General features: G+C 30.0%; 2 protein-coding genes across 3 annotated transcripts; both read right to left on the reverse strand.

Annotated features, from left to right (window-relative positions):
- Positions 1–983: 983 nt before the first annotated feature.
- Positions 984–6,205, reverse strand: LOC136227747 (cyclase-like protein 2). Its single transcript, XM_066016486.1, has 6 exons — positions 5,753–6,205; positions 4,419–4,463; positions 3,309–3,381; positions 2,872–2,969; positions 2,418–2,488; positions 984–1,304 (listed from the first exon to the last, which is right to left on the reverse strand). The coding sequence occupies exons 1-6, from the start codon at positions 6,090–6,092 to the stop codon at positions 1,179–1,181; spliced, it is 753 nt and encodes a 250-aa protein (XP_065872558.1). The 5' UTR covers positions 6,093–6,205; the 3' UTR covers positions 984–1,178.
- A 4,883-nt stretch (positions 6,206–11,088) lies between these two features.
- On the reverse strand, positions 11,089–16,255 carry LOC136227422 (cyclase-like protein 2). Of its 2 annotated transcripts, none has more exons than XM_066016082.1 (7): positions 15,769–16,251; positions 15,589–15,633; positions 15,104–15,176; positions 13,822–13,919; positions 13,125–13,195; positions 12,490–12,631; positions 11,089–11,409 (listed from the first exon to the last, which is right to left on the reverse strand). In XM_066016082.1, the coding sequence occupies exons 1-6, from the start codon at positions 16,190–16,192 to the stop codon at positions 12,506–12,508; spliced, it is 837 nt and encodes a 278-aa protein (XP_065872154.1). In that variant the 5' UTR covers positions 16,193–16,251; the 3' UTR covers positions 11,089–11,409; positions 12,490–12,505. The 2 variants fall into 2 exon arrangements, 1 of the variants encoding a protein (XP_065872154.1); XR_010688059.1 differs by lacking the exon at positions 11,089–11,409 and adding an exon at positions 13,306–13,404 and having other exon boundaries at positions 12,586–12,631; positions 15,769–16,255.
- Between the last annotated feature and the right edge of the window lie 667 nt (positions 16,256–16,922).

Below are 16,922 nucleotides of genomic sequence, written 5' to 3' on the forward strand. Positions count from 1 at the left end.
CACTTAAGTGCGCGAGACCCCTTTGACTTCCTTTCTTTTCAAAATGATGCATGTTTCCCAACATGTGGCTACCTTTTAGTGGAAGAACAATTTGATTTGAAAATGCGCCTATAATGGCCCATGTGACTTATCACTTACCCTTATCATTACCATGCTTTCTACTATTCCTAACTACTCATATGAATGAGTGAAGACCACATGTTGGACATTCCAGTTAAATCCGGCCAAAAGACGAAACAACACTTACTCACCGGTCAGTTTCCTCTTTGGCCTACATCGAACTTCAAACATTGAAGAGTCATTTGGCTCTCTGAATTATTGACTAGGCGCTCTTAAACTGAAACCCTAAAGAACTTAGGTAGACCAGAGAGGGAGGACATTTGATAACAAACAAATAAAGATACATGCCACGTGGACCAATCAATACGTCCAGATTAAAGGCAATGATATGGAAGATAACCGCATCTATAGCACGTGGACCAATATGAAGGCGCACCAATTCATCAAAACTATCATCCCGAGATATACAAGATACAGTTGCTAACGTCAAATCTCGGTGGTCCCACCAAAGAATATACTTCCCTCTACGTCTTTAAACATGTCTAGGGCATCAGCTAGCTCACAGAAATTAACTTTTTCTCAAACTACCTCTTTGCATCTTATAAATAGAATAAAATAATTGTGCAACTAAGGTACCTCAGCACTAAATCCTAGAATTTTATTATCCATCATCATCCATTCTCAAGCTTTTCTAACTTAGGCATCAGAGTGAAGTCGTCGGTCCATGTCCCTTTCTTTGACTCATTTTGTATATATAGCAAGATATTATAGTCTCACTATGAGTTCCTCTTCTAGATTTTCCACATCAACTACAAATCTCTATAATTTCAATTTCATAAATACTCAACTTTAGTTTAACATTAGTCATTCATTATTAATCTTGTAATTTAACTTTTGTAATAGATATTCTTCATCTTCATAGATTAATCATGAATTTTAATGTTTTTGTCATTTAAACTTAATACAATCATATATTCAGATGTCAAGCACATTAATCGTATTAGTTCACACATTAAGAATTGACAATAAAACTTCTCACACGCTCGTAAAATCGAAAAAAAATAATGAAATTATTAATCTCAAAATAATGATAAACGAATAACTTCATCAGGAAAAAATCATTCAATAAGAATGCATCGGGTTGGTGAACCATCAGCACCATGCAACCTTAGAGGCAAGCAATGGAGATTATATACTCCTGTCTTAATATCCTCAAGTTTTAAGCCTTCCACTGGAATAATTCTCTACAAAAAAGAAAAAATAATATAAAAATTAATATAAAAAAATAAAAAAAAATTGCTCAAATTATAAAATAAAGATATATTCTAAAAGGTCAAATTCGCTCCAAAATTATTGAAATAAGGTCAATTTTTCTCTTATCATATAAAATAGGGTAAAGTTCAAATAAAACCCCTGTGGTTTCACTAATTTTCAGATAAAGAACTGTGGTTTACTTTTTGTCAAAACGAGGACTGAGGTTTTCAACTTTAGCAAAATAAGGACTTTTTCGATTGATACTACTAAAATCACCCTTAACAACTTCAAAAATGACATATTTTAAGAACTACTAATATTCTAAGCAACTTTAATTCTTCAACTTTTTTATTTCGAGATTATTTAGATGATGTTTGGTAAAGAGAAAGAAAGTTCCAAAAAAGATGATTTTCTAAAATCGAAAATATAGTTCTATAGAAAATATGACATTGAACAACTTTAATTCTTGAAAATTTTCATTTTGAGGTCGTTAAAGATAGTTTTAATAGCATTATTAAAAGTGTGAAACCTCAGTCCTTGTTTTGACAAAAAGTAAACCACAGTCCTTTATCTAAAAATTAGTGAAACCACAAGGGTTTTATTTGAACTTTCCCCTATAAAATATCATAATTTTATCTTTCCAGTACAAAATTTAACTCAATTTTATTTCTATGATAGAAAATCTAGTTCAAATTGACCATTTTCTATCTAAATATCAATGAAAATTAAAGCTAAATCTCCTTTCTAAAAATGAATTAGAATTTCTACCATGGAAGTAAATTAATGAATCCTCTTATGCAATAAGGAAGAAATTGAATTTCCCCTAAAATTTTATAGGTAAATTTGATCATATGAATAGTTAATATCGGTTACAAATAAATTAGAATAGTAAAAAGTAATTTATATGTATTTAATAAAATTGATAACATAATTTAAATAATTTAATTTTTTTTATCTATATACTAATATTTACAAGGTTAATAATGCTTAATTGAGAGCGAGAAGTTTTTTAAAAGGAAAATTTATATTCATCCAAAGGAAAGAGGAAAATAAATTATTATTTTTTTATAAATCTAACATTCATTTCGATAGATATTTCTTACCCTGTTTTTAAGGAAGTGAAGATGTGTTGGAGCCAAATCCGTGTATGCAGCAACAGACAAGTAATCGACTCCTTTTTTATTCAAACAAGAGAAAATTAATCAAAATTAATAGAAATTATATATTAAAAAGAGAGAAATATAAATATAAAGGAAATGTACAAAAAAAATATACATGTGAATTAGCAAATAAAAGTGAATTTATTTATTATGACTATAATTTAAATTATGGAATCGAAATTGAAATCAGAATGAGAATAACATGAAATCATAATTGAAATTACTATTTTGTTAATTTGGATTCGGAATCTAATATGCTCAAAACAATAAAATATAATTTGCATAATTGTTTTCACTTTGTTGATATATTTCTTAATTTGTATTATATATTTAATATTTTGTATTATAATTCGAAAATTAAAATTCAACATTTTTTAAATAAATATAATATCCTTACCAACAAGTTTAATGTCAGTATTGTCCACTAGCCATTTTGCTCCATCGGCCTTAAATCCAGTATAGCTGGAATCGAATTCCTTCTTATACATAAGCTTTCTGAAAATTAATTCACATGGAGTTTAGTATATACATATAAATTTTTTAAAACAAATTAATAGTGACAATTTTTTAATATAATTATACAATTTACAGAAACAATTCAATTGATATGACATTATTGACATAATTATCTTTTTTTTACATTTATATTATAAGTAAAATATATAAATAATATAACATAATTATAATAATTATAATATGATAATTAAAATTGTCACCCTTATAAATTAATAATAATATACTTAAAATTACAAACAAAATTAATATTCTCACATTAAATCATATTGCAACTATTGTCCAACGTTAAAATTAAGTAAGAAATTATTAAGAATTTACCTGTCGGTATTCAAAGTTCTGAATAGAACACGATATATACCCTTTGGAATTTTCAACGACTTCATCACCTCAGCTATAAGCAACAATCAAATATGTTAGAATAATGTATCGACTTGTTCATAGTCGAGTAGAGGTGAGCTCGGTTTGATTCAATCAAGAAATTTGATAATCTTCTGAATTGTACCTGATGCAAATTAATGATGCAATTTGTTTTGGTCCTTAAAAAAAAGTAACGGTTCATTCTAATTCTGGATTTTTATTTGGATATTTGATCCGGTTTAAGAATTTCTAATATTCGTATTCACATATGAAGATTTAAAAATCTCCAAAATTATACCTAATAAAAATTAATGGTGTAATTTAGTTTTATCCAATTCTGAATTTTTTTTTTCATTCGTATATCCAGTAAAGAATCTTCGAGATTCGTATTAAGTCTTAGTCTGGCCGATTTAGAATATGTTTAATTCCAGTATGTTTAGTTGGAACTAAAGAGTATCTCCTTTGCAATGTATGGTTCCTACTTTTCGATCTTATATTAAATTGCAGGTCATCCATGTAATTATTTTGTAATTGATATCAATTTCAATTAGTGAGGTCTAATTAATATTTTAATAAAAAAATATTTATTATTAACAAATTAAAAATTAAGAAAAAGATTTACCTTCTCTCTTCGTGTGACTGGTCAATGCGCCATGTCGGCAATTTGATCTCCATAAAAATCAAAAGTTGACCGGTCAACGCAACACATCAGCAATATTAACTTTTATGGATGTCAAATTGCTGATGTGATGTGATGAGTTCACATCCGAATATTCAGAATGGCTTAAATAATGATGATTGGATTGCTGGTGTTTTTCTATGGATTTGGATTTACGAGAAGTATATGTTTTCTTATTCTTTGTTTTTAATACCTTTTAGGGTTTTTTTGCTCGTTGTAGTCGTTTTAATGCTTTTATGGATCTTGTAAGGTTTTATTCCTTATACTTTCTTTATTGTACTTGTTGTTGTTTGTTCATGTATTAAAGATATAAGTACTTTTATCAAAAAAAAAAAAAAAAAAAATTGAATCATTGAAATAAATAAAAATAATCCAGAATAATATATATTTACCAGTGATGTTGGTATTTCTTGGAACGTCAATTAACAATGCTGGGCCTGTTAAAAAAATAATTATAAATGAAATAAGCACAATTACATTAATATACAATTTCTTATTGTAGAAAAAATAATAATGACGTAGCACAATTTTTTTTAAAATACTAATGACGTAGGCTAGCACAATTTTGCAAAAAAAATATAAATGAAATAATCATAAATAGCACAATTTTTAATTTCTTATTAAAAAATTGGGTTAAGCTTTAAAATAGATGATCCAAGTCGAAGTAGATGTCTTTAATTTTTCATGAATAGCAAACAAAAAAACAACTACAGATATCAAATTACAACTATATCTAGAGATTATGGATTATAAATTATAAATTATTTTATTTTTCTTAATATATCATTTATTTAGTCAATTCGAGTCAGCAAAAGTTTTTAAGATAATAGGAATAAAGTATTAAAATGACCTCAACAATTTTAGAAAAATATTAATTTAACTCTAACGTATTAAATAGAATTATTTTATATTCAACATTTCGAAATTGGTACACTTCACAAATACATTGAATCTGAAATAATATTATTTTATAAATAAAACTTAAATCAATTAAATATAATATTATTTTTGGTGAGTAATCTAATATTATTTTATACATTAATACTTTTCCAAAAACAAACACATTATTTCATTTTCCTAATATATCAAAAGTTTTGAAAGATAATAATGATCGAACCACTTCTTGAATGGACTTCCAACTACTCCAATCAAAAACCAAAAAATGAATTGAAAATCTTAATTTATATAAATTAGTTAATATAAAGAATTTGTATATAACGTAAATTAATATAATTAATTTTATTGATATTTTTTATTAATCCTTTTTATTCAAATAGAATTTCAAATTCAATAAACACAAAGTAACTTTTTCATTTCAATTTCGCGTAGCTGTTGGATATATATACATAAAAAATAAAAAAAAAATAAAAAAACTAAAAATTATGTTTTAAAATAAAAGGAAATAAATGTCAAAAATATGGCTAAGCCCCTGGATTTTTCAATTTTAAGGATTACGTCTCTAAACTTTTAGATTTTAAGAATTAAACTTCTCATCGTTAATTTTCACACGTGTTAAGCCTTTTATTAACGGTTTAACTAACTGAACCGTTAGTTATGAGCTCAATGTATTTGAAAATTAAAGTGTGGAGACTTAATCTAGAAAATAAATAATAAAAAAGCTCAATTTTCAAAACTATAAAACCTCAAAGACTTAAAAACATATTTACCCAAAAACTCCCAATCAGTCCAATCAAAAACTCAAAAAAAAAAAAAAAAGTAAAATTACCATTAAGGACCTTCAAGTCAAGGGAATCAGCATCAAACCCAGCTTCATAATAAGACTGATAAAAATGGCTAGGAGCATCAACATGAGTCCCTGAATGTGTGGTCAAGTTTATATTTGCTTCATTAACAATCGAACCATTCTTTATACTCTGAGTTTGCTGTAGGAACGGTCCCATCCCATCCTTTGACTCAAACTTAGGCATGTCTTCAACATATCTATGAGTTATGTCATAGATTTTTCCGTTCTCGAGCTCGCGGCCGGTGCCCCGGCCACCACCGTAGACCACGGTGGCTAGAGTGAAGAGAAGTATAATTGAGAAATGGTGGTGGTGGTGATCCATGTTTTCAATTAATTGAAAGATGTGGAAATTGGATAGGAGTTTATAGAGATTTGGGGGAGATTGAAAACGTGTCAAAGATTTTATAAACTAGTCAAAGATTTTGATATTTAATACTTAACCTTGACATTTTTATATAAAAACCCTCTAGAATGGCAATATGTTATTGTAATAGATTTCCATCCGCTTCCACGGACACTAATCCTTCAAAGATTATGTATTATTAATGTACTTTTTTATGATTTTTTTCTCTATTTTACTTTTATTTATATAAAAAAAAAGGTTTAATAATGGCGAAATACATTACCAGCTCCCTGAACTTGTCTAAAATAGTAAATTGGTTCTCTGAATTTTGTAAGTATCTCATCAGCTCTCTGAACTTGCTTATTTCGTATCATCAGCTCCTTAAACTTGTCCATAAAAATTTATTAGTTTCCTGAATTTTGCAAGTATCTCACCAACTTCCTAAACTTACTTATTCTGTAACAACTAAATATAAAAACCATAATACTAACTCTCGATCTCCATCCATTTAATCTTTCAAACCTGCAATACTAACTCTTATAATAGGTTGAAAGGTAGGAGAATCGAAAAAATTTACCTCTCGAATAGATGAAGACGTATTTTTAAAATTTAGGTTTAATAAGTTTTTATATTTAGTTGTTACAGAATAAGCAAGTTTAAGGAGTTTGTGAGACACTTGCAAAGTTCAAGAATCTAATATACTTTTATGGACAAGTTTAGAGAGCTGATGATACAAAATAAGTAAGTTTGGAGAGTTGGTGAGACACTTGTAAAATTCAGGAAGTCAATCTACTATTTTGAACAAGTTCAGACTGATAATGTATTAGGTCTTTAATAATTAAGGTAAACAATTCTAATTGAGTCATACTAATTAAAAAAAACGTGAAATGTTGTATAGAAAGTAAAGTTTTAAGAGAAAAGTATTAATTTAAGAGATAAACTAAGATGTTAGAGCATCTCCAGCAGTTAAAATTTAAAATTAAAGAGTTGAAAATTAACTCCAACAATTTTTTAATGGCTCCTGAAACTATTAAGAGTCTCTTTATCCTCTCTATTAATAGCATCCGCCTTATTTTATTTTTTATTGATAATTTATTATTGAGGTGTGTTTCTGCTTCATTATTGGTAAATATAACAATAAATAATAATTTTAATAATAAAATAGTAAATAAAGAGTGAACATAAAGAGTATTATTGGAATACAATGTCCAAACCAACATCAAATTGATGTTGGAAAGCAGATTAGATGATGGTTGGCTCTTCAACCTATCATCAAAACGTACTCTTATTTCGATGAATACGGTTTTCTCAAATAATATTTTTTATTTTTTTTTTTACTTTTTTGTTTACTTTTTTATATATAAATATAATTATTGTATATTTTGTTATATAATATTATAATTTAAATAAAACCATGTGTTGGAGAGAGGAAATGAGTAAATGGGTTAGAGCAAAAATAATGTAGAAATGAAGAAAATGCGGTTTGATGTAGCAAAAATGATGAAATGGGTTGGAAGTGATTTTAATTATTCCTCGAATTACTAAGAGTCAATTGTTGTTATTATTTACAGAGATGGAACTAAAAATCCCTCGAAATGCTTAAAGCAATATAAATTTATATAATAAAACAAAAAATAATTTAAACAAATAAAAATATGTATACAATTGAAAATATATATTAAACCTTTATTATTTAATATGCAATTTGTTCGGGGTGCGATTCGCTGGTTACAGCCTCCTTCAGCTCGCTTTAAATTGAATGTGGATGTCTCTATTATCTCGGGATCAGATCTGCTGGATTTAGGCACGATGCTACGAGACTGCAACGACAAGTTTTGTGGAGTTTTTTCTAAACTTGCGCGGGGTGATTTCTTGCCTCGTGTAGGGAAAGTTATGGGTATTCGGGAAGCTCTAAGTTGGCTCAAGAGAAAGAATATGGACGGTTGTCTTGTTAAAACTGATGCAGAAGTGGTAGTTTTAGATCTTAATCAACATGCCTTCAAATCTTATTACGATCTTGTTCTTGATAATTCTAATAGATTGTTTAGTATTATTTTTAGTAGTCGTTTTGCGAATAGTGATGTCCATGAACTTATAAGGCATTCTATTTTATATCAAGATTGATAAAAATGATATACAAATTTTCAAAATTTCATTGTTCTAAGTTTATGGATAATCTTTTCTTTAAAAAAATATGCAATTATAATAGTGCAAATTATTGGTCAACGTACGTTACACAATGATTAAAAAAAAAAAAAAAAAAATGATAAAAGTAGGTTGGCCGACTTCATGGACTTAGCTCTGCCAAAAAAAGGCAAAAGTTAATTTTAATATATTCCTGTCTATTCATAGTAATCTTATATTTATGGGATAATATATAAATTTAGTAGTATGACTATTACATGAGAAAAGTATTTGGCATCCATATAATTTTAAGGATAATTAATTTATTAGTCCCTATATTTTGATAAAACATACTGTTTAGTCCTTGTATTTTCAAAACACACGGTAAGGTCCATAATCTTTTTCTCGATGAACTGTTTAGTCCCTAATATATTTCTCGGTAAACTGTTTAGTCCCTAGCATGAGTTGAGAATATAGAGGAAATTAAACTCACCATTGAGAGTAAGAGGATTTCCACCTTCAATTCGAACAGGAAGAGTAAGCGAGAGAGAATTGAGTCGATTTCTACCTTCAATTCAAACAGGAAGAGTGAGCATGAGTGATTCAATTATGGGTTGGGGATTCAATCATTTCTCCATTTTTTTTGTGAGTGCGAGTTGTGAGAGAAAGACATAGAGGTGTGAATTATTTTTTACTGATAAATAGTAAAGGGTAATTTAGTCATTTTTGAATTCATAAACGATAAAAAAATCTAACAAACAGACGGATAGGGTAATTAATTTATTAGTCCCTATATTTTGACAAAACACACTGTTTAGTCCCTGTATTTTCAAAAACACATGGTAAGGTCCATAACCTTTTTATCAATGAACTGTTTAGTCCTTCCGTCTGTTTGTTATATTTTTTTTACCGTTTATGACTTCAGAAATGACTAAATTACCCTTTACTATTTACCTTCAAACTTTAGAAGAGAAAGTCTAATTTAAAAGAAGCTATTTGTATGGAGAATAAGAAAAAGAAAAAGAAAAGACCCAATGCATACGAATTTGAACGATTAAGAAGAAAATCAAGAAGAAGAACATTCAAAGTTGATTTCAGATGCATTAGAGTTTAAAGGAAATGAAAAGAAGAACGCAAATCCAAATTGACTAACAAAATCTTCATGAGAGTCTAACGGCAGGGACTAAACAGTTCACCGAGAAAAATGTTAGGGACTAAACAGTTCATTGAGAAAAAAGTTAGGGACTTTATCATGTGTTTTTGAAAATACAAGGACTAAACAGTGTGTTTTGTCAAAATATAGGGACTAATAAATTAATTACCCTAATTTTAATCCTAATACTTTTATGAACAGAAAATGTGTTATTTAAGGTTTCATCGGGTTACTAGAACGTTAGAGGTTGAAATATAGCGAGAACATAAAAATACACTTGAAAAAAAAAACATTTTCCGCTTAAAAAACATGAAATCAATCTTTTGTTAACTGGATAAGGTATAATAATAATATTCCTAGTGTTGTCAGTCAATATCACTTTTACTTTCCAACAGCAAAATCAAACAGCAGGTAAACCAAACGGACCCTAGAAAATACAGATTCTTTTCTTATATTCTGCACCAGTTGTACATCAATTGGTTCTAAAAAATAGAATTTTACGTTTTTTGTGATTTCATAATAGATTTAGAGACAGAATATTTTTAAATTCGGCAAAATATTTAGATTTTTAATTTTCTTTCTCTTCAACACAGAGAGCACTACATTTTGTTAACTTTTTTTCAATTTTTTCTTCACCTGTATATATGTGTGTGATCTGTTAGTGATGCGTGATAAAATGATATATGTATGCAGTGGAGATAAAGGGTGTTTTTTTTATCTTATCCTTTTATTAAAAAGACATGAAATTGCACCGTTTCGTAAATATTAAACTCAAACTGTCGAAGCTAAATTTTTACCTTATTTCTGTATTTATTGTTTGGAATAATATTTTTTTTAAGAAAACTACTAAGAAGAATTCAAACAATATGAACATTATTTCTTTGGGATTTTTGATAAAAAAAAAATTACATTTTAATGCTCAATCTTCTCAAGGTACACTCCAAATCCATTAGCCACATTCAAGACCATCATTTATAACTACACTTGTATGTGATTAATATATATTATAAATATAATGAAGAATTTAGATGGAGAGAAAATAATTAAAGAATCAAAATTTTTAATATTAATGTATCATGCCTTATTTACACTAGTATGCTTACAAAAATGAATGGTTCAAAGCATTTATCTTTAATTATATTATACCGATAATTAATACATGTTTAGCTGTTAATGAATATCTATTAAATAATTATATATATATATATAGTAATTATGGGTTTCAAGCCAATTAAATTAACAATTTCAAGTTTGAAACTTTAATTAGAAAATGATCTATTTAAAAGATAACTAACGACAAACTCAAACAGAGAAATCCGAAAAGAAGTTACAAATAAAAAAAATTCACATCCACAAAAAAAAAAAAAAACAAATAAACATTAATTTGTGGGTTATAGTGTACAAAATAAGTAATAAAATATGGGTCAAGGTGCATTAACTTAAACAATCAATTATAGAAAAAGATAAGAGTAGGTTGGCATGGTAGGCTTGCGTAAACTTTCCTCTACCAAAAAAGGGCAAGAACTAAAATTAGCATCTTAGTAAGTTTGGTTTGTTTCAAGAACATCACTTTGAAATTTCAGCTTAGATAAGACAAATTCAACTTCTGTAATCTTTTAAGATATTGTCCAAATTTTTATGATCATCACCTATTGTTCGTTAGTTTGGTATATTTTAACAAAAAGTACAAATATAAACTTTTTGATTTGAACCATTTTAAAATATAAACTACGTGATTTAAAAGTTGACAAACAAATAACTTGTGACAATGTTTAAAAGTAAACCATAATAAAGAAAAAAAACAATTTATAAAAAAATCATTTTTCGCTCAGATCGCAACCTAAAAAACGATCGGGAGCCAAATCGGGGGAAACTTTGATCAATTTCTCGATTTTAGAAGTCTGAACGGGCTAATCCACCGATGGCATTTACATATGATGTCTCCTGCCCCAAGTTATCATCACCACCAACCTTGTCATTTACAGTCTTACTCTTATCAGACTTGCACATCCTCTGTCCCTGCAAGACATTAATCAGACTGTCACCCGAGCTCAAGATATAGAAAGAACGATTTTAATCATATGGACCTTAATAGCTATATAGTATTTGGTCATTTATTGTAGATATATGCTTATTAAAATCTTAGGATGGAGATTTAAAGCATATCCTAAGGTTTAGATTTAATAAGTCTACATGTAACGCTGAATGACCAAATTCATTTGGTCATTAAGGTCCATGTGGACACTGTTGATAGAAAGACATGTAAGTTACATCCACACCCACTAAACTGTAAGAGTGTTAACATTATCGCTTCTAAACTCTTTATTTCTTAAGATAAACATCCTTGAACTGTACGTTAACGTAATATTAACGTCCAAATCAACGAAAATCTGTTAAAAAATTAATGAAAGAATGATTGAACAACTTTGACTACATCATTTACGCTATTTACATCTATGCCACCACAAATTATGATCAAATATTTATTTTACTCTTATATAAAGATAGAGTAAAGAAAAAAACATGTATACAAGGAATTATACGAGGGTAAAATAGGTACTTAACAATAATTTATGGTGATGTAGATTAAAAAAAAAAAACCCTAATATATCAAGAGCCCTCCGAGCTTGCTTAAAATGACATATTTAAGCTCCTATTGTAAGTAAGGTTAGATAGTTGATAGATTACTTTAAACAAATTCAAATGGCCGATAGGTAATTTTAAGTAAATTCAGATGCTAGCGTTACACTTTGTAAGTGAGGGGCAATCCGTTTTTGGATCAAGTTCATAAGAGCTCCCGACATATTAAAGGACGGCCCGGTGCATTACGTGTTCCCGCTAAGAGAGGGTCCGGGAGAGGTCCCACCGCAAGGGTGTATTGGGGGCAAGCCTTCCCCTTTCAATTTTTTGGCAAGAGGCCGCTCCTAAGACTCGAACCGTGACCTCTCGGTCACACGACAACGTTTACCGTTGCACCAAGGCTCGCCCTCAGCTCCCGACATATTAAGCTATTAAAATGCAATTTGCTGTGAAGTATATTATAGCAACCAGTGTTTTTAAAGAAATGGCATAAACGAAATTCAGGTGTCAAAAACTTACTATAGAAAGAAAATAATCATTTGATAAGAATGCATCTGATTGGAGATCCCTCAGCACCAAGCAACCTTAGAGGTAAGCAATGGACAGAATATAATCCAGGTAGAATTGCATCCAGTTTCAGGCCTTCAACTAGAATGATTTCCTGAACCATATAAACACCATTAATCATACAACGATGGTCAGTTAAGTTTGCGCAATGTTGTAATAAGATCACGAACGTTTATTTTGTATCGATAAAATTACTCATCTTTTCGTTTTGTATCAATAAAGTCACTTTGAAAAGCCAAATTCTCACTGGAAATGTTGATTAGGACGCTTAATCAATAAAGTCACTAAAGTAGCAAATTTGTGTCACTAAAGTCATTATAGCCGGATCCAACCAGGACTTGGCTACCATATCAACAACACCTCATAATATATCTGACGTGTGTTGACTCATATCCCAAATTAATTCATTTCTCTTTCTTTTTTAAATTAATTTCACGTGGTGACATGCATCAAACATATCGTGAGATGTTATTGGCGTGGTAACCACGACGGTTTTTCGATAATCCGGATCTAACCATAGTAATTTTATGGCCACAAATACTTTTCAGTAGCAATCTTCTAAGCACTAACAGCATGTCAACTCTTACCCTGCTTTCTAGAAAGACATGATGAGAGGGAATCAAATCACTGTAAGCAGCAACAGATAAGTAATCAATTCCTACAATTGGCAGTAGACAAATATGTTAGTGCAATATAAGGTTTCCAATAAAATTGGCACATAAAGATAAAATTATGATTCCCTTGAATGTAAAGATTATTAATATCAACCTCTAAGACATGTTGAAGTGCTTGTTTGACATTGCTTTCCGGTACTTTAAAAGCAGCTTTCCCAGCAAAAAGCAGTGTAATGCCAAAATGGCCCTAAGCCTACCATATCGTTCCCAAGAAATTCTTGTTCAAATGTGTGTAGAAGTATTAAAATGGATTATCGTATATGATTATACATCAGATAAATGCAACAAAAGTAATAATCATGTCAAACGAGTTGTGTGAAACGAATTGTTTCTGTAACTCATGTTGTAGTGTTAGAAATTGACAGCCTTAAATGTAGTTACAACTATCAATAGGGCTCAAAAGCTCCAATTGATAAATGAACTGAAATGAGGGGGAAAAGCCATCTAACACGACGGGGCACCAAAGATATACCTATTTGACATGATTATTATTTTTGTATCATTTATATCACATATAATCATGTAAAATATATAGGTTCCATAACACTATTATAACATAATAACTCATTTTGATACCCTTACAAAAAAAATCATGAGTAAAATAATTTACCAACTAGTTTAATGTCAGTGTTATCAATCAGCCACTTTGCTCCATCCTTTGTGAACCCGACATAGCTTGTGTCAAACTCAGGTTTGAACATAAGCTTCCTGAGAATGGATGAAAATAGACTTCAGATTTAGTCTGTAAAAAGCAGTTTCTTCAATTCTATGATATTTATACAGTATTAGATTAAATTTTTTATTTATCATGAATTTACATTATTTATAGAAGTACATATTGAAAATTATAAGACTAATACATCCCTAGCTCCCAAACTTATGTAGGAAGTCTAATGCCCTACAACTTTGAAAACGACCCATTAGTTCTTTTAAGTTGCTTAAAGTGGCATGATTAACCCTCTAAGTCATACATGACAGAGAAAGTGGAGATTTGGACAATTTAAAGCGAGCATCACTTTAAACAAATATGCAGGGTTTATTGTGGGGTTTATACAGCTGATTAAAGATGCCTGTGGAGCAGGGTTTTAATTTTATTGCAACGGAGTCGGCCTGTTTCGAAGTTATTCAATTACTCAATGGGCGTTTTGAAGACCATCAACCCCATCTTTACCGAGTCCTCCTAAGGGAATTCCTTCATTGAAAACTAATGCACGGTAACCTTTTCACACCTATACAGGAAAGCTAACAAATGTGTAGACTGACTGGCATCTACCTACGAGAACCTCCCGATGAACTGAGAGCTCTACTTCAAACAGTATAGGGGACTCCAGAAGTATTGTTTTGGCTCTTTGTACCTTTCATATTAAAAAAAAATAACAAGGGGACCAATGGGTCACCCTAAGCACGTTTAGAAGGTCAATAAGTCACTTTAAAGAAGTTTAGGAAGTCAATATGTCATTTTGAACAAGCAAAGAGCTAATAGGACATCTCAAGCAAATTTAAGAAGTTAATCCTCGTTTTCAATATTTCGGGGTGCAATCGGCATTATGGGCAACTTGGAGGGACTATATATGCATTAGGCAAAGGCCGTATATATAAACTTGCAAGTTTTTTGTACAAAAATTTCAAAATTAACAAACCAATTTTAATAAAGCTGAAAATAATTAGATACAAGTACAATAATAGAGAACCTAGGGAACTAGCCTATGCAACTTTATGGAGTACATTTTGAGTTACAATTGTACATTTATCTAATTGACCAAAAACCATGTGATGCAGCAGTCTAGCAAGAGCAACAAAAGGCTACTTAGGAGCTACAACGAGCTTCTGCAAATAATCTCAAACTCAACAAACTCAGTGAAACTAGAAAATAATTGCTGACAGAAGAATACCTGTCAGTATTAAGTGTTCTGAAAAGCACACGGCGTACTCCTTTAGGAATATTTAAGGATTTCATAACAATGGCTGTAATAGAGAGACTTCATATTAATTTTCTACAAAGATCAACTGGAGAACAAATAAATGCCATCAACACATTAGCCTTATAAAATCAAACATTTGGTTTCAATAAAGTCATTCCCATCAATTTGTATATAAAAACAATGTCCATGTGGCATAGAAGACAGTTATAAATATATATCAACTAACAAGTTAAATGTGAATTTGAGTTATTTTATTGAAACAAAATCAAGGTTAAGAGTTTAGATAACTCTGTGGAACCGATCCCAAACTTCCATGGGCGTCAGTGCACTAATCAACTAATTTCAGGGTTGATCAGCTCAAATTTCATAAGTGACTCTTCTTTCAAGCATCAGGAAGTTCAAAACACAATATGAAAAGAAATAAAAGAAAAATAGCAATACAGAGAAACACATACCAGTTATGTTGGAATGCCTTGGAACATCAATCAACAGCGCAGGTCCTATTAGAAATAAAAATAAACACCTTGTAATTTCAATAAGTCAGCATAAAATCAAACAAAATTAGTACTAATTAAGAACAAGCCCTCTAAGAGTACTTTCATCGAACAGTTAACATTCAATTAAAAAATTCTTACCGTTCAGCACTTCAAGATCAAGAGTATCAACATCATAGCCTGCATCAAAATAGTTATCAAAAACATGTCCCGGAGCGTCGACGTGAGTGCCGGTGTGAGTTGGGAGCTTCATCTCAGAGTTATTAGCGAGGGAACCATTCTTCATACTGGCAGGGAGCCAGAGGAATTGCCCAAGCCCATCGTTGGAGCCCCAGGAAGGCATATGTGTTGTGTATCTATGACTGATGTCAAGGATTTTTCCGCCGCCATAGACCTCGCGGCGCAGTGGGAAGTCTCCGTCGTCACGAAAACCATCGAAATCGGAGATATCATCGGTGCCGGGGATGGTGGGGTAGGCAGCAGAGGAGGCGGTGGCTGTGAAGGGAGAGACGAGGAAGAAGAGGAGAAGAGAGGAGAAGGAAGCTCGTGGTTTTGTTTCTGCCATTGATGTAGTTGAGTGAAGTGAAGAACCTCGAAAAATTAATTATTGGATTGGTACAAGTTGAGTTTCAAAATTTCCAAGTACTAATTTGAGATAATCATTAACTATAAAAAAATTATTTAAATTTAATTATTAAATTTTAAAAAATTAATTATAGTAAGAATTATTTATTTATTGAATAATTAAATTTTAATTACTATTAATTTGAGACAATAATTAACTATAAAAATTAATTATTAAATTTTAGGATTAATTTCAAATAAAACTTTGAGATTTCGCGATTTTGCAGATCGATATATGTTTGTTACGAAACAAACAATGTAGTTGGTATTGTTAGCCATTTTGATATTGACTGTCACACCCGACCCTAAATGACCTCAATCGGCATCGGGCGTGAAATGGAAAGATAATAATCAATACTTAGGAGTCTCCAATTTATCCACATATCATTATATTACAATTGCAATACCAAAGTTCTAACCATAATTCTAACAATAAGCATCCAACTTACAAACCTCGCCTAATCGGACGGTAACCTTCTCTATATCCTGTACTTTCTCACCTAAAAACATTAAAACATTTAAAAACGTGAGACAAAAATCTCAGTAAGAAACTATCAGCTATCAAATTCCAAACTATTTCATAACCATAAATCATTTGGCTTCAATTAGCCATTTTGTATCATAAGAATCATATTTGGACTTCAATCCAAAATAATAACAACAATAACCGC

The sequence above is a fragment of the Euphorbia lathyris genome, chromosome 4 (genome assembly GCF_963576675.1).
Source record: "Euphorbia lathyris chromosome 4, ddEupLath1.1, whole genome shotgun sequence".
In the NCBI taxonomy this organism is placed as follows: domain Eukaryota; kingdom Viridiplantae; phylum Streptophyta; class Magnoliopsida; order Malpighiales; family Euphorbiaceae; genus Euphorbia; species Euphorbia lathyris.

Excerpts from the sequence above, each read along its gene's own strand:
- LOC136227422 (XM_066016082.1), bottom strand. The coding sequence starts at position 16,192 with ATGGCAGAAACAAAACCACGAGCTTCCTTCTCCTCTCTTCTCCTCTTC. Across the intron at positions 13,920-15,103 it reads AGAACACTTAATACTGACAG|GAAGCTTATGTTCAAACCTG; the intron begins GTATTCTTCTGT and ends ATCCATTCTCAG. Across the intron at positions 13,196-13,821 it reads CACTGACATTAAACTAGTTG|GAATTGATTACTTATCTGTT; the intron begins GTAAATTATTTT and ends TGCCAATTGTAG.
- LOC136227747 (XM_066016486.1), bottom strand. The coding sequence starts at position 6,092 with ATGGATCACCACCACCACCATTTCTCAATTATACTTCTCTTCACTCTA. Across the intron at positions 4,464-5,752 it reads TGACTTGAAGGTCCTTAATG|GCCCAGCATTGTTAATTGAC; the intron begins GTAATTTTACTT and ends TTTTTTTAACAG. Across the intron at positions 1,305-2,417 it reads TTCACTTCCTTAAAAACAGG|AGAATTATTCCAGTGGAAGG; the intron begins GTAAGAAATATC and ends TCTTTTTTGTAG.